This window comes from Eutrigla gurnardus, assembly GCF_963514095.1.
Source record: "Eutrigla gurnardus genome assembly, chromosome: 15".
In the NCBI taxonomy this organism is placed as follows: Eukaryota; Metazoa; Chordata; class Actinopteri; order Perciformes; family Triglidae; genus Eutrigla; species Eutrigla gurnardus.
Genome location: NC_139938.1, coordinates 2,513,244 through 2,526,800, shown reverse-complemented (window position 1 = coordinate 2,526,800; position 13,557 = coordinate 2,513,244). Strand labels below are relative to the sequence as shown.

Sequence of the window (13,557 nt, the reverse complement as noted above, 5' to 3'; positions counted from 1 at the left end):
CATGTTCCTCTTCCTCTATTGAACTTTACACTAGACTATTACAGGAACAGAGTGTGTATTTGCTGTTCTGAAAGAGGTTTAACTAATCACTCATTGAAACGGTTCATTTTCCATACGGACATGTTTAAATAAAAAAAGACACCGACCTGGGGGCAAGCTCAGTTTATTTATACATAAAAGGAAATTGTAACGGATGCTTTGTACAATATACTCACTAGAGCTCAGTGAGACAACTTCAGCTGCAGTCGCATCACAAGATTAATAATCAAAACTGAAAAAAAGTTGTTCAAACACATGAACAGCAGAGGGCACTCCAACACCAAACTATATTCTTTTCTGTCTGAAAGTATTCTGGACTGACTACATTTTAGTAGTTTTGTTCAAAAAGTTGTAATATCTGAATTAGTAGAACCCACACAGTTCACCATGAAAAACATGCGTACAATGACTTAGTTCTAGACATTTAATCTGTGCTGCATGTGAATATCTCATTCAGGGAGATGGATTAGCTATGCATCAAAGAGAGGTGCAAAACTACAGCAACCTAACCACATTTGACGTCATAAATGTTTTAGGAAAGAAGCTGCATCTAAACCACTATTTCTCAGTAGCGTGCAGACGTTTCCTATCGTGCAGCGGTCACCTGCTTTGTTTTTCTCGCATTGCAGACTTCCTGTCGTGATGACAACCTTTTTTGCAATCAACCACGCTGAAGTGTGGAGTTTGACACTGAAATCGTCATTGACACCTACAAGAGACGATTCTATGTCTCAAGCTGCTAAACTTCCTGGCATTGGGCCAATACCTCGCCTGCAAAGCCGCTGGTGACCTGGTGCATCCTGATTGCTGCAGCACAGAGCATTATTTTCACTTTCATTTTTTCAAGAGTATCTTAGATGTGGGAAATAAAACCTGTCAGGTATTCCTCACATTGCCAGCTGGCATCTGTCCATAATCTAAAGCTATTTGTATGAGTATGCAGTGAGGTAAACATGATATAAATGTCTTAATGTTTATTCATTTGACCTGATCATTATGTAACTATGGTGAATTCACCATTGACCTTTCACCTTTGTGCGGATGGTACATTTCTGCCCCAAGCCACGCTGGTCGACCTGTCAGGTGAGGCAAAAACACGTCCGTGAAGAGGCAGGTATCCCTTAGCAGGATGAGGGATCCTGCAGGGGCTGAGAGACTGAGTCCTCAGCAGCCTCTTCACGGCTGTCGTCCGGTCAGAGGAGTCCCTGTTCAGCAAGCTGTTGTGGTTGGTGGCTGCTGACAGTGATGGAGACCAGAAACTCGACCTGACAGATGATGCACCTGAGAAAACAATTTAGGATCAATTTGAACTTCTTAGACAAGACACACAGGTATAAAACAAAAAATTGCACTTTCTTGGTATTCTCCTCTTTTGGAAATGAGGGGGAAGTAGATCCAGACCTGATGGTTGGTCAATGATTGGGTCAGCAGATTGGCAGTCGTCGATGTCTAGACTTCGGCTGTTCCTAACAGCCTGGAGGGAGCGGAGGCTCGTCCGCAGAGGAGACCTGGTCCTACCTGGTGATGTTGCTGCAAAAGACATCAGGGTTAAATCTAGTTCACACACAATTTCACTACAGACACATTTAATAAAAAAATGATTTAGTGTCTTTATTTGTCCTAAAGAACAAAAAGTTCAAGATTCCAGGCATAACCACGTGAGAAACAAATAATCTGGAGCTGTCAGACCAAAAATACAGATAAAGTAGAACAAATGTGCCGTGTACCTCGACTCTGAGCGAGTTTCAGCAACTTGAACTGAGTGACTTGCTGGTGAAGTCTGGCCAGGTTTGGACTTTGGCAGCCCTGTCCATCTACTGATGGTGACTGATGAGGGGAGGGGCTCACTGACGATAGACCAGGCTGCCAACAAGAGGAAGATGAGGCTTCAGTTTTATTTCCTGGGGTGAAGTCATCAATATTTTCAACCGTGGTGTTAAAATAAGACGGAAACATCACTGAGGACGCGGGGCTTCTCCTGGCAGGCGTGGTAACATAGTGCTGCCTTAAACCTGAAAGATATGCACTCATGTTATTGCAATCCAACCTCCACTGAGTACGCTGCAGCTACCGGATCATTAAAAACACTCCACTGTACTCACTGGCTTCCTGTATACGAGCCATAATGTGGACATCTGTGATGTCTTGCAGTCTGTAACTTGTGGTTATGGAGTCGTAGGCGATGCTCTGCTCATTATCTGTGCAAATAAATAAATATAAATCAGGTTTTCTTAGAATGAACATGAAGTTTGTCTATGTGTAGAAATGAATGTACAATTCTACATGAAGCTAAGGATCCTAAAGTTCACTTTATTATATTACCTGAAGTGTCAGAGATAGTGTGTGCTGTGCTGATAGATGTTTCGTCTGTAGAGGAGCCCACGTTGCTATGGAAACCTGAAGGACCTCTGTAGAAATGACAGTTTGAGCCTGACAAAACAGAGAGTGGGCACAAGGTAAACCTGGGACCAAACTGTTCACGCCAAGAAGAATTTTTTCTCAGCAAAACTATGCACCTGACAATAAGTGAGTCTGCATCGCTTACTTTGATCCAGCTTATTTATCAGCGAGCGGCATGCCGCCTCCATCTCAGGATTGGGGTTATCCAGGACATGTCGACACCATCTGAGAGCAGACTCACTTCTTTCCACCTGCTTCTTTGGGGACTCATATAACCTGTGGGGGACACTTCATTCACTGTGAGCACTTTTCACTCCTGCTGTAAAAAACAGACCTGTTCAGAGTTTTCATGTCAAACACCAGTCAGATTGAGAAGTTAGCTCTCCTGATGAGCATCCACTTCACTAGTAACTAGCACGTCGACATGTTATTGAAAGTGTATGGTGACATGGACAATCAAACCTTTTTTTTTTTTTTTTACATTTGAAACTGACACAAAGCCTGAAGTCCCCCTCTCTGAGAATATTTCTGTAGATCTGATGGCACCTACCAGCTCTCTTCATCCTGCACATCGTCCTCTACATCAAGGAGCTCTACCGAGTCCAAAGCAGACTCTTCTTGCTGTGTCTCCTCCCTGTCCCAGAGGTCTTTCTGACAGTTGTAGTTGTACAACATCCCATTCGTGGCACGGCAAGGCAAAGGTGAATTACACCCCGATTTCAAATGATCCAGTCTTATTCTAGCGTCCGTGGCGAATGACCGATTGTTACAACTCTTGACTCCTGCTTGATGGGCATCCATCCACAGGCTGCAGTATGGATCTGAATTGCCCTCCAGCCTTACTGAGCTGCTTCTCAACTCACGGCAGAAAAGATGATGGTTTGCACTGGTATCAAACCCCACTGGCGGCCGATTGCAAAAATAACGGCTCCAGTCGCCCGCAAATTGATTTTGAAGTTCCATTTTTTCAATGAAATCCTCAAATCTTCTCATTTCCTCAAACTCTCGTCCAGTGAGGATGTAAGCTGTTGCCAAAACAGAATCTGACCGGGCTAAATCTCCATCTTCGTCGTCAACAATGTGATTCTTTATAGTTTCAAGTATGGTAAATTTGCTGTGCACAAGCAGCAACCGCGTAGCTTCACCATGCCATCTATTGACCCACATTTGTTGAGTAGGGCTGTTAAGTATAGACACCCAACAGATTGGATGGATTTACAGAAGCATCATGAGCTTACGTGGATTAAAGAGTCCATGAGTTGCTACTAAGAAAGAAAAAGAGCCACTCAACATCACACCATCTAAACTAATAGGGCAATAAGCTAGTCGCAGCAACAGCCTTGTTGATGTGCATCATTTAGACATTTAGACTCTTTACATTCAGTGGGAATTTCTCCCATTTCTATATAATTGAATGCTCATTTGGTGTTAGGAGATATGATTTCCTGTGAAGCAGTCTTTGGATATTAATGTTGCTGATTGTTTGTGGTTGTTTTCATGCAGGCCTACCCGTCTTACTCATCACACCCAAGGAAGTCATACTGAGTGTGGTGACAAGTGTGGTCAGATGTCTCTCTCTCTCTCTCTCTCTCTCTCTCTCTCTCTCTCTCTCTCTCTCTCTCTCACACACACACACACACACACACAAGCAGATTAGCACAAGATTTTGAGCTTCCCTCACAGCCACATGAAACCTCAAATTCACCCCCTTTCTCATCCCAACCCCAGAAATGAATAGTTTCTTTGCTTTGTTTTAACAGTAACAGCCGCATTTACTGTAGCATGTCATATTTTTATACTTGGCAGAATCTTGTGAACTGTGTCTGTCTTGTGAATTATTTCAGATATTCAGTAGCCAACAAGATCAATAAAATTATTACTTTAATTTTTTTATCTTGATATTATAAAAAAAAATACATGAATAGACTGATGGAACCATTGAAAGCAGCAAATTATAAAGCAATGCCTCTGGGCAGAGGGTGACTGCATATCATGGCTAGCTGCTAGCATAGCTAGCCAATGAGCAGTAACCTGGCAACCCTGCCAAAAGTCACTTCTTTACAAAGTTTCTATCTTTAAAAGGATTTCTAAAACAAAAAAGGGAGTGTGCACCTACTTTGAATAAATAACGGTCTATTTACAAGGTCCAGAATTTACTTTTAGACTAAAGTCCTACTTGTAGTATATACAAATAGTACTTCAAAGTATATTTAAAATATATTTTAGACCCCATAGTCAACCAACGCTGTTGTCTGTTGGTGGTGTGAGCCAGGGTCCGACAGATTTCCATCCGTCTTTAATTTAGTTTTTATGGTTCAACAGTTTGAATTTCACTTAATATTCTTTTCACAATACAATTAATAATGTGGCTACATTATTTTGAAAAAGCTCAGTGAACTATGAAGTTGCCCGGCCCAGCCATTGCAGCTTCCCGTGACATGTTTCAGTCCTGCCCTCGTCGTGTAACACAAAAGTCGACCAGGTGAGGAGGAGGAGGAGGAGGAGGAGGAGGAGGAGGAGGAGGGAGGGGAGGAGGTGTCTCCTTCCTCGGTGGCTGTGCTGCACTTGCGCCCTACCTTCCTGCCCTTCACCGCCCATCGTCGGCGCGCTTCCTCCCCGCGTCATCGCTGAAGTCTCCCTGCCGCGTCACACTCCGTTAAACCGCCGTGCTTCTTCGCTTCTTCAACCGCCGAGCCACAGCGACCAGGACTCTCCCTCGTCAAATATGGATTAACGAGCACAACAACCAGCTAGGCAACTCCTCCGCCTGCCGGGGGGCTGGAATGCAGGACTCAAGCGGTAAAGCGGCACCCGGGAGCCCCGGTGGTGCAGGTGGAGCGACGGCGCAGGTAGGAGCGGAGGTTTTGTTTTTCGGACTCCTCGCCGCCGCCGGCGGGTCAAACACACCGGTGTGGTTCGCGAAACGCGGCTCGTAACTCGAAGCGCAACTTGAGAAGCCTTTACCAGCGTTTTACTAGCAGTTTCCGGAGGTAGCTGGACCGGTAACATGTATGTAGATGAAGCGGTCTAACCTGTCGGGCAACATCGCTCTCACCTCCTTAAAGTCAGTCCGTCATCACAGCAGATGTGTTAACCCAGACCTTCTCACGGTTTACCGACACACTCACGGTTGCTGGTTATTCATTCACTTATTCAACAGTATATCATTGATCTTGAGTTTCATGTGGGGCCATTTAGTATGCCGAGCAGACTTCAGTGCTATATTTAATAAATATAACAATATGTATAGTTACTTCTTAAGAAAATAATTGAGAATATAATCGTTATTGAAATTAAATTCGTAGGAACCTAGGAAAGGTAAAACACGTAGGAAATGCTTCTTCTGTTATTGTGTGTTTTTAGCAGCCTTTGAAGCGGTTCATTGAATCTTATTCAGTCCTCTTGGTTTACTGGAGACACTGATATATTGGTTTGACACATTCCTCTGTTAAATCATCACAACTATATGCAGACGCTCATCTTCCTGAGTCTCTTTGCCTCCACATGTTATATATTAACATATGTTCTCTGTGTGTGAAACTTGGGGATACAAGAAATCTCATTAAGGCATTATATTTTTGGATGACTGAAAAATTGACCATCATTTTAATGAAAACGTATTTGTATTTGTCAAATTTTAATAATTGATTAACTATTCAACTTAAAAGACATAACAATGACACATAAAGCACCTAATCTTAAACTGCTATCATAGTCACACTTCCTCTCTGACCAGACGTGAGAAAATAGTTCCTCTCTAGTTTAGTGATGGATGGCCTGCGAGACAGAAGAGGAAGAAGTAGTCCAGTTTTGCTTTTAACACCTCATGAGTTCAATAAACGGACATGGCAAACCTCACACAAACATAGTTTTCCAGTTGAAATAAAACATATTTCTTGGGGATCGCAGTAATGTCAGATTTACATTTTAACACTCAAATGTTTGTTGCTTCTATTTGGCAACGTACAAAACAATAAACAATTATTAGAATTGTCATGAAATAACCTTTTGATTAATTTAATATTTTTGCACTACTCTGTGTTATGCACGTATAAATAGCCTGACTAACTTGTCATGAAAAAGCAAATGGACGCAGTGAATTCCAGATTGTCATTGACATTTGTATTATTGTTCATCTCCTCTCTGACTCTTTGACATGTGATTTGATGTTGTCTAGAATCCAGTCCACTTGAACGGGCACACGCCTGCGCCACAGTCACAGTGTGACTCCGTGAGTACCTCCTCAACTGTGGTCATCCCAAGGGAGCAGTGGGCAGGGAAGCACGAGTTCCTGCTCTCCTGTATCGGATACTGCGTGGGACTGGGCAACGTGTGGCGGTTCCCGTACCTTTGTTATCGCAATGGAGGAGGTGAGCAGTCTACAAGCAAGTTCACTGCCCTCTGAAGTCTCAAATGCTTTAAATGCCTGGGTGCTCCGTGTGTCTACAGTGATTTGTTACACCCATTTGGGCAAGAGGCCCTCTTCCCCTGCCATTGGGTGTGCACTGGCCTCCTAATCACGCTGGCATACTTTCCACACTGAGTCTAGAGCTCTCCATGGCAGCCGCAAACACAAAACGCTTACTAATCCTGTACATTTTCCTGACGACACAAGGCCTGCCTGTCTAACCCCACCTAATGCCCCACGGATCTCCATCTGAAATCAAACACGTTGGAGCTTGACTTCCAGCAAAGCGCAAGAACACAGATTGTATAAATGAACCTGCCTCTACAGGCCGTCTACATGTAGCTGCACACATGTCATTGCAGTGGATGTCTCCCCCAGTACCACCTCTCCTCAGACTCTTTCTCTTCTTCACAGGCGTGTTCCTCATCCCCTACTTCCTTATGCTCTTTTTTGCGGGCGTTCCACTGTTCCTCATGGAGCTGAGTTTGGGCCAGTACGGAGCGGCCGGCCCCATCACTGTGTGGAAATGCTGTCCTCTGCTCAAAGGTAACGGCCTCCTGTATCAGCATGCTTTTTTAGCCCATTATTTACATAATTACAAAATTACATAATAACATCCACTTTAATTCTGTGACGCAACCTTGAAATATTTTGGAGATGGTTACGTCAGTGTGGTTACTTCATGTAATTAGTTAAATAGCATAGAAATATTGGCTCACACTTGTATATGAATGATCCAGGAATGACTGGCATCATTTTGCCACCTCACTAAAATACATGACGTGGCTAACCAGTCCTCAGAGCAGCTCACTCGCTAAAAATAAACATCTGATAGAGAATCATGCAGGACTCTCTTAGAACAAAAATAGAGCCAGGAAAGGTTTTATCATGAGTAGTACTTTTCATTTTAAATTGGAATTGGTGTTACACTGAAAGTCCAACTACCACTTTACACAACGGCTGGTTCATAGCTGTATGTCGAGCGAGCCAGCCAAGATCCATATGGCATCTTTGCATAATAGCGTATGTCCTGTTTTTTAAATAGTTTTCTGAGATACGTAATGCAGTTGCTCTTCCTGTAGGTATTGGCATTGGGATGCTCTGTGTGTCCACGCTGGTGTGTCTCTACTACAACATTATTATCGCCTGGACGTTCTACTACCTGGGCAGCTCGTTCCAGAGCCCGCTGCCCTGGTCCTGTGATGCTTTAGCCAATGTTGGTCTCTGTGGAAACACCACTGGGAACGGCTCCACTGGTCGTAGCCTCAGCCCCACAGAAAAATTCTGGAAGTAAGTTTGGCTTTTTTGTTAAAAAAGAAAATCAATGTCAACCGCCTGTTTTGAAGTGTTTTTTAACCACTTTGTTATTTTATGTTTTATATTGATTCACCTCTTCTTTTTTTTATTATCATGTATTTAATTTATCCTATTATGGACATAAACCTTGTTCAAATACATTGTGTTTCTTCAACAAACACGTATTCTTTGTAGTGAATGGATTCTTCACACGGGTTAAACTGCTATAGCTAATATGACTTTGCCAATATAAATCCTTATTATGTTTTATCCTTCTAACTTCCTTATGACGGTACTTTACAGGTATCACAGTTATTCCTCAGTTCCCTGAATACATTTTGCATGAAGGGTTATGCAGTGTTATACAGTGACAGCTCAATGTGTGTTTCAAGTAGAAGACTTTATTGATATTTGGCAAACAAACCAACGGGTTCAGACTCAGGCAAGATATAATATCTATGTCAGTTTGTTGACCCCACCACCAGAGCTTACTCTCAAAAGAGAGAGGACATTTCTCTACTAATACAGCTTGTTTGTGTGCTCTGCTGCATATGCTTTTTAATTGCCCCACTGGGGATTCATAGTTGAGAAGCAGAGTGGCAGCACAAAGAGAGCAGAGACCTTGTTGATAGAGTATCTTTAATGAATTGCTTGGGTCGTCCAAACAGAACGCTTCTAATGACAGAACTACCTGGCTTCCTCTCCTCCGCTGTAATACATGACAATATTCATTAATATGTATGTGGGGAAAGTACAACACACTGGAAATATCACTTAAACATTACCTTTAAGAGGACATTGAGATGTCATGACAGTGTCACAACACCCACTCTGTAACAGAATGGATAAAGTAATTATCAGCATTGCTAAAACTTGATATTGAAGTATGATGATCATATGTGTTTTTCCCTATGAACTCATAGACTAAAATACTGGCCATTTATATATTATTATATTATATATTTCATACTCCACAGTATGAATAAGGCTTTTTCTTCAGACAGATGCTTTCAACAGCAATTAATAAATCCGTCACAGCTTTGTTTTGTGCATCAGTTGATCGTTCCATGTGTGCTAATGGGTGTGTTCAGGCATGTTTTATATGTTTGACTCGTGTGTCCTGCAGCGAGCGTGTTCTGGGTGTAGTACACAGCGAGGGCCTTCATGACCCGGGCCCTGTCCGGTGGCCCCTGGCCCTGTGCCTCCTGGCTGCCTGGGTCATCATCTTCCTGTGTATGCTCAAGGGCATCCGCAGCTCTGGAAAGGTGAATCAACGCAACGTTATTATTGTCAGCTCCTTCAAAACGCACACAATCCTGCCCTTGGCTGCCATATCTTGTCTAACGTGTGTGTGTGTGTGTGTTTTCAGGTGGTTTATGTAACGGCTACCTTCCCATACTTTGTGCTCATTGTTTTGATCATCAGAGGCGCTACACTGGAGGGCTCTCTTCAGGGCATTGCTTTCTACCTCACACCAGACTGGAGCCGATTAGCGAATGCACAGGTACGGACACATATGAGCAGTCTGCCAACACAATGATCTGCTGCTGCTCTATTAATAACTTGATATGTTCACTATTTAAGGCTTATCTCTGTTGATCTATTGCAGGTGTGGAATGACGCAGCCTCACAGATATTCTACTCCCTGGGTATTGGCGTTGGAGGGCTGCTTTCTATGGCCTCCTACAACAAGTTTGACAACAATGTCATCAGGTGAGTTTGGGCTCTGCTGCACCGTTTTCTCTGTTGTTTGCAGTCGTGACGCTTTCAGTCTCTAAATTGTGGTTCTTTTGATTTCAGGGACACTTTGATTATCACCACAGGAAACTGCTGCACGAGCTTCTTTGCAGGATTTGCTATATTCTCGATCCTGGGCCACATGGCATGGAAGAAAGGGGTGCATGTTGCAGAGGTGGCAGATTCAGGTGGTTACTGTGGTTATTTTGATCTTCTTTAATCCAGATGTTCCGACTGACTGAATATAGCATTTTGAGCAAATTTAAATCTATGTGAAATTAAAAAAAAATATGAATCTGAAAATGAGGCTTTAAATGTGTTGTGTAAACTGGCATCTATTACAGAGCAAAATTTAACATTAATTACATAAATGAATACTGCATTTTGTATTCTACTCATATACTGTCTTCTCGTACTTGATGTATTCCTATTTGCTTTCAGGTCCTGGGTTGGCCTTCGTCGCCTACCCAGAGGCCCTTGCTCTGCTGCCAGGCTCGGTGTTCTGGTCCATCATGTTCTTCCTCATGCTCTTCATGCTGGGGATTGATACACTGGTAAAGCCGAACACCACACAAAGATATGAGCAGGACAAAAAGACATGAGTCTGTATCTGTATGTTCGATGCCTTCTGCTCTGCTGCTTCACAGTTTGGCAACATGGAGGGCATCACAACGGCCGTGTTGGATGAGTTTCCACACCTCAGAGCAAACACGCTGCACAAGTCCTTGTTCTTGGGCGCCCTGTGTTTTTGCTTCTACCTGATGGGTCTCCTGCTAGTGACTAATGTGAGTGCGTTTAACTGTCGTAGGCAATAAATGAGCATGCAGATATGTCTCCTCTGTGACCCGTCTCACATTTCCCACGCTGTCTCTGCCTTCATAGGGAGGGATTTACTGGTTCACCCTCATTGACTCCTTCAGCACTAGTTTCGGCCTCATCATCATCACCCTCTTCATGTGCATTGGCATCTCCTTCTTCTACGGTAGCCCATTAAACACCTTTCCACATCAAACACCATATCATTCCTTCATATGGGTTGGGCTATATGCGTCATTCCAGATGTTTAGCAAGTTACAATGCTCCATAGCCAACTGTGCCCCTTTTTAGTAAACATTATATATTTATTAGTAGTTTTCAACATTTTGTCAACACATTATCTTTTGTGCCGATGATATCTTGGTTATTCCACCGTGAAACTCTTAATTCAACTTTTCTTTTAGGAGTCAACCAGTTTTGCCAGGACATTATTGATATGATCTGCCCCTGCCCTCCCTGGTGCACCAAAGTGCTGGTTTACTTCAAAGCATGCTGGGTTTTCTGCACTCCGTTCCTTCTGCTGGTGAGTGAGCATATCAGTATTAATATTCATATTTGTTAGAAAATGCAGGAACAATGTGACATCCTCATTGGTTATCCATAATTAGCATGACAAATGCTCTTCAGAATCTATCTATTAAACCTCCATAAATGCAGCCGGCTTATCGGAGATTTATTTTCTAAAATCCGAATGCAAAAATGATTGGTAGCATATTTTTCCAAGTCAAGGGGATTTTGCCAAATTAAGAATTATGACGATGTCAAAGCAATGAGCTCCAGCTGAAATCGTTAATTGCTAAAGCTCATATTCAAGCTTTACAGTACTTGATTGCTGCTTTTGTCACCTGAAGCCTTGAAACCATTCACAGCAAGCTACTTGATGTAGAAACACCTATTAAATGTAATAAACCTTTATGTAATGTTTTGTTGCACTCACAGTCAAAGTGTAATTTGATGAGTTGAGAGGCTGTGCTGTTAAAAACGTCCCATAAACGTCCCACTCAAGAGTTTATTGAAAAACTGAGGGAGAGCAATGAATGATGACTCGAGTACCTACTGCTAAAAAGAAATTCCAATGAGGAAACTCAAATAACATCACTTCACATCGGCAGTTGTTAATAATTCATTAGGAGACATTCAATCTGAGCCAACCCTCCCCTCCAGCATTTCTCTGCTCACCTTCTCATTCACTCCTCTGTTGCCATTGTGGCTTTTTTGTTTGGGGTCACACATTCCTCTGCTCACTCTGTGCCGTTCCCCTTGCGGCTGTAGTTCATCCTGACCTACATCTTCATTGAGATGTACAACACATCCCTCCACTACGGGTCCTATGTGTATCCGCGGTGGGGTAAAGCGTTGGGCGTGTGCATGGGCACGACCTGCTGTGTACAGATCCTCATCTGGGCCATTGTGGCCATGGCCAAGGAAACAGGAACACTGAAAGACGTCAGTATAAAAGCTATGTCACTCTGTCACTGTTTGCACCTCTGTCTGTATATATTTAAATATGCAGTTCAACACCTGGCCTGTGCAGGAATCTCTTTTTGACCACCTCTTGCTTCTCTTTTCGCAGCGTTTCCAGAAATCGATTCGACCTCTGAATTCCTGGAGGGTAAATAACCTGAACAGCACCGAGAGAAGGGTGGAGGACATGGAGCCCGAGAGGGTGGAGGGTCCCTTCACTGTCACTCTCACAGACATGGACTTCACGGCGATGACCTGGGAGATGGGAAGCCAGACGTGACGGCCCAGAGAGCTGTGATGGACGCGCAGTGATGAGCAAACTACACTGTCAAGAGTCAGAAGATTTAATTTTTTTGTCATGTATGCTATTTGCGCCAGCTAGGATCTGGTGGCTGTGTCTGAACAGACTGTGTGTCCTGCAGGGCAGTGGATGATCCATTTATTTATGCTCTTACATATGTTTTTATTTTAAAACTTTGAATTTGTGTTGTAAAGAATGTAAGGTTACAGCTGTAAAGTTTGGATCATCTTTATCTTAGATGGCATGATAGGACTCAGGCCAGGATTTCTGGATGATGATGATGATCTAGCAGGGTGACATCTGATCTTATTTATTATCATATTAGTGTAGTACAATGAAATGTCACTGACAGCAGTCAAAAGCAGCTGAGGGACCAGACTTCACCGTGTACAAGGAGGCTCTGCACTCCTATCTTATGTCCACTAATGGACCTGGAGAGGTGACCAAAAATCATTGGCCTTCCAGGATAAATGCTGGACTGAGTCGGGAATACCTTAAATCCATTTTACGTTTTATAAACAGCTAATTGCTAGAATTACTGCTGGAATAAATAGATTTTGTATTCTTTTTTTTAAGAACTTGCCAAGAACTATTAAATATGGTCCATGTGTCCACATGCCTTGTCCAATCATCTGCTTTTCAAATTGCCAGTTCCTCCAGTATGTATATGATGATGTGATCACAGTTACAACTACATTCTGTATTAGCAGTGCAGGCTTTTAGGTGGGACTAACTATCCTTTGTTATCTTTACAAAAAAGAGTTGTTTGGAGCCAGTGGGTATCTACATGCTGGTTTTTAGTTCATTATGTTTACTGACGTTGACAGTACTTCCTTGTCGATTTGCCCTCTGCTTTTAGTGGAAAGCCCTCCTTAAGTCATTTATCGTTGGTTCCATCATGTATTATCTGGAGAGGCACTCCTAGGTTACCTGTATTACCTCCTTTTAAGGACACAATTATTGCCATTGTGTCAATCTTGCTTACATTTCTCAAAACTTTGTGAGGATGCAAATGTTTATCTAATCAGAGGCCCTGCATAGAAATCAACATCAACTTAAATGTTATTTATTGGTAAATTTGTCATACCACTTCCTT

At 42.8% G+C, this 13,557-nt stretch overlaps 2 protein-coding genes across 5 annotated transcripts; one reads left to right on the top strand and one right to left on the bottom strand.

Moving 5' to 3' along the window:
- Positions 1–162: 162 nt before the first annotated feature.
- LOC311026165 (SLAIN motif-containing protein-like) lies at positions 163–5,144 on the bottom strand. 4 transcript variants are annotated; one of them, XM_084029532.1, is made up of 8 exons: positions 2,990–4,981; positions 2,585–2,715; positions 2,362–2,469; positions 2,142–2,237; positions 1,999–2,051; positions 1,767–1,902; positions 1,441–1,569; positions 163–1,320 (listed from the first exon to the last, which is right to left on the bottom strand). In XM_084029532.1, exons 1-8 carry the CDS (start codon positions 3,604–3,606, stop codon positions 1,067–1,069), a joined length of 1,524 nt encoding a protein of 507 aa, XP_083885658.1. In that variant the 5' UTR covers positions 3,607–4,981; the 3' UTR covers positions 163–1,066. The 4 variants fall into 4 exon arrangements, with proteins under 4 accessions (XP_083885658.1, XP_083885657.1, XP_083885660.1 ...); XM_084029531.1 differs by having other exon boundaries at positions 167–1,320; positions 1,767–2,051; XM_084029534.1 differs by lacking the exon at positions 2,990–4,981 and adding an exon at positions 5,016–5,144 and having other exon boundaries at positions 171–1,320; positions 1,767–2,051.
- Positions 5,069–13,077, top strand: slc6a7 (solute carrier family 6 member 7). Its single transcript, XM_084029530.1, has 14 exons — positions 5,069–5,288; positions 6,617–6,809; positions 7,262–7,393; positions 7,930–8,137; positions 9,270–9,408; positions 9,513–9,647; positions 9,753–9,856; positions 9,944–10,068; positions 10,322–10,434; positions 10,528–10,665; positions 10,763–10,862; positions 11,101–11,219; positions 11,969–12,142; positions 12,270–13,077. The coding sequence occupies exons 1-14, from the start codon at positions 5,223–5,225 to the stop codon at positions 12,438–12,440; spliced, it is 1,917 nt and encodes a 638-aa protein (XP_083885656.1). The 5' UTR covers positions 5,069–5,222; the 3' UTR covers positions 12,441–13,077.
- Positions 13,078–13,557: the final 480 nt, after the last annotated feature.

Bases quoted from the DNA above. Each gene is read 5' to 3' on its own strand.
- LOC311026165 (XM_084029531.1), bottom strand. From the start codon at position 3,606: ATGTGGGTCAATAGATGGCATGGTGAAGCTACGCGGTTGCTGCTTGTG. The intron at 2,716-2,989 runs GTAGGTGCCATC...TGTCCCCCACAG, and splicing joins GTGCAGGATGAAGAGAGCTG to GTTATATGAGTCCCCAAAGA. The intron at 1,570-1,766 runs GTACACGGCACA...TGTCTTTTGCAG, and splicing joins GAAACTCGCTCAGAGTCGAG to CAACATCACCAGGTAGGACC.
- slc6a7 (XM_084029530.1), top strand. From the start codon at position 5,223: ATGCAGGACTCAAGCGGTAAAGCGGCACCCGGGAGCCCCGGTGGTGCA. The intron at 6,810-7,261 runs GTGAGCAGTCTA...TCTTCTTCACAG, and splicing joins TTGTTATCGCAATGGAGGAG to GCGTGTTCCTCATCCCCTAC. The intron at 9,409-9,512 runs GTGAATCAACGC...GTGTGTTTTCAG, and splicing joins GCATCCGCAGCTCTGGAAAG to GTGGTTTATGTAACGGCTAC.